Source organism: Homarus americanus, unplaced genomic scaffold (assembly GCF_018991925.1).
Source record: "Homarus americanus isolate GMGI-L3 unplaced genomic scaffold, GMGI_Hamer_2.0 scaffold34003, whole genome shotgun sequence".
Lineage (NCBI taxonomy): Eukaryota > Metazoa > Arthropoda > Malacostraca > Decapoda > Nephropidae > Homarus > Homarus americanus.
Window position 1 is genome coordinate 220334 of NW_024720584.1, and position 2510 is coordinate 222843.

At 58.8% G+C, this 2510-nt stretch overlaps 1 protein-coding gene across 1 annotated transcript; it reads left to right on the plus strand.

Annotated features, from left to right (window-relative positions):
- Nucleotides 1-479: 479 nt before the first annotated feature.
- Nucleotides 480-1481, plus strand: LOC121860665. Its single transcript, XM_042357945.1, has one exon. It carries the CDS (start codon nucleotides 480-482, stop codon nucleotides 1479-1481), a length of 1002 nt encoding a protein of 333 aa, XP_042213879.1.
- Nucleotides 1482-2510: the final 1029 nt, after the last annotated feature.

A 2510-nucleotide genomic window follows, 5' to 3' on the forward strand; every position in this document is an offset into this window, starting at 1 on the left:
CCACCATGCTGCAGGTGGTGACAGGTGGTGTATAAACAATACACCACCATGCAGCAGGTGGTGACAGGTGGTGCTGTAACATCACGCCACCATGCAGTAGATGGTGACAGGTGGTGCTGTGAACATCACGCCACCATGCTGCAGGTGGTGACAGGTGGTGCTGTAACATCAGCGCCACCATGCCGCCGCAGGTGGTGCTGCAAATATCACGCCACCATGCAGCAGGTGGTGACAGGTGGTGCTGCAACATCACGCCACCATGCTGCAGGTGGTGACAGGTGGTGCTGTAATATCACGCCACCATGCAGTAGATGGTGACAGGTGGTGCTGCAAATATCACGCCACCATGCTGCAGGTGGCAGACAGGTGGTGTTGCAGAACACACACCACCATGCAGTAGATGGTGACAGGTGGTGCTGCAATCACATGGCCATGCAGCAGGTGGTGATATTGTGGTGGTGCTGCAACATCACGCCACCATGCGGCAGGTGGTGACAGGTGGTGCTGCAACACACGCCACCATGCTGCAGGTGGTGACAGGTGGTGCTGCAACACACGCCACCATGCTGCAGGTGGTGACAGGTGGTGCTGCAATACACGCCACCATGCAGCAGGTGGTGACAGGTGGTGCTGCAACACACGCCACCATGCAGCAGGTGGTGACAGGTGGTGCTGCAACACACGCCACCATGCAGCAGGTGGTGACAGGTGGTGCTGCAACACACGCCACCATGCTGCAGGTGGTGACAGGTGGTGCTGCAACACACGCCACCATGCTGCAGGTGGTGACAGGTGGTGCTGCAACACACGCCACCATGCTGCAGGTGGTGACAGGTGGTGCTGCAACACACGCCACCATGCAGCAGGTGGTGACAGGTGGTGCTGCAACACACGCCACCATGCAGCAGGTGGTGACAGGTGGTGCTGCAACACACGCCACCATGCAGCAGGTGGTGCCAGGTGGTGCTGCAACACACGCCACCATGCTGCAGGTGGTGCCAGGTGGTGCTGCAACTCACATGACCATGCAGCAGGTGGTGACAGGTGGTGCTGCAACACACGCCACCATGCTGCAGGTGGTGCCAGGTGGTGCTGCAACTCACATGACCATGCAGCAGGTGGTGACAGGTGGTGCTGCAACACACGCCACCATGCTGCAGGTGGTGACAGGTGGTGCTGCAACATCACGCCACCATGCTGCAGGTGGTGACAGTGGTGCTGCGGAACATCACGCCACCATGCTGCAGGTGGTGACAGGTGGTGCTGTGCAACACACGCCACCATGCTGCAGGTGGGTGCCAGGTGGTGCTGCAAACACACGCCACCATGCGGCAGGTGACAGGTGGTGCTGCAACACACGCCACCATGCTGCAGGTGGTGACACAGGTGGTGCTGCAAACACACGCCACCATGCTGCAGGTGGGTCAGGTGGTGCTGCAACACACGCCACCATGTTGCAGGTGGTGACAGGGTGCCAGTAACATCACGCCACCCATGCAGCAGGTGGTGACAGGTGGTGCTGCAACACACGCCACCATGCTGCAGGTGGTGACAGGTGGTGCTGCAACACACGCCACCATGCAGCAGGTGGTGACAGGTGGTGCTGCAACACACGCCACCATGCTGCAGGTGGTGCCAGGTGGTGCTGCAACACACGCCACCATGCAGCAGGTGGTGACAGGTGGTGCTGCAACACACGCCACCATGCTGCAGGTGGTGCCAGGTGGTGCTGCAACACACGCCACCATGCAGCAGGTGGTGACAGGTGGTGCTGCAACACACGCCACCATGCAGCAGGTGGTGACAGGTGGTGCTGCAACACACGCCACCATGCTGCAGGTGGTGCCAGGTGGTGCTGAACACACGCCACCATGCAGCAGGTGGTGACAGGTGGTGCTGCAACACACGCCACCATGCTGCAGGTGGTGCCAGGTGGTGCTGCAACTCACATGACCATGCAGCAGGTGGTGACAGGTGGTGCTGCAACACACGCCACCATGCTGCAGGTGGTGCCAGGTGGTGCTGCAACTCACATGACCATGCAGCAGGTGGTGACAGGTGGTGCTGCAACACACATAATTAAGACAGACAGCTGGCTGCCAAACTCCAATTATCACGTTTTTATTCCTGGCAGCTGGACCCGGGAGTGAGTGTCAGGCCGGGAGTGTGGTGAAGGAGATGGTGGTGAATATAACATGGAACTCTACACAATGTATGCCCTCCCCTAACTCACCCCAGCTCCGCCCCACCCGACCCCGCCCCACCCCACCCCACCCCACCTGACCTCGCCCCACCTCACCCTTACCCCCACCCTCATTCCCACTTCGACATCATACTGTTGTCTTTGTTGTTGTTGTTTTGAATCAGTGGGAAAATATTAGTTGACTGAGGGGCATTGAGAAATGACCCAGGATTTTGTGTGTGTGTGTGTGTGTGTGTGTGTGTGTGTGTGTGTGTGTGTGTGTGTGTGTGTGTGTGTGTGCTCACTCAAATGTTTACTAGTACACAAG

What these genes read in the sequence shown, in the direction of transcription:
- LOC121860665 (XM_042357945.1), top strand. Translation starts at nt 480, where the DNA reads ATGCGGCAGGTGGTGACAGGTGGTGCTGCAACACACGCCACCATGCTG.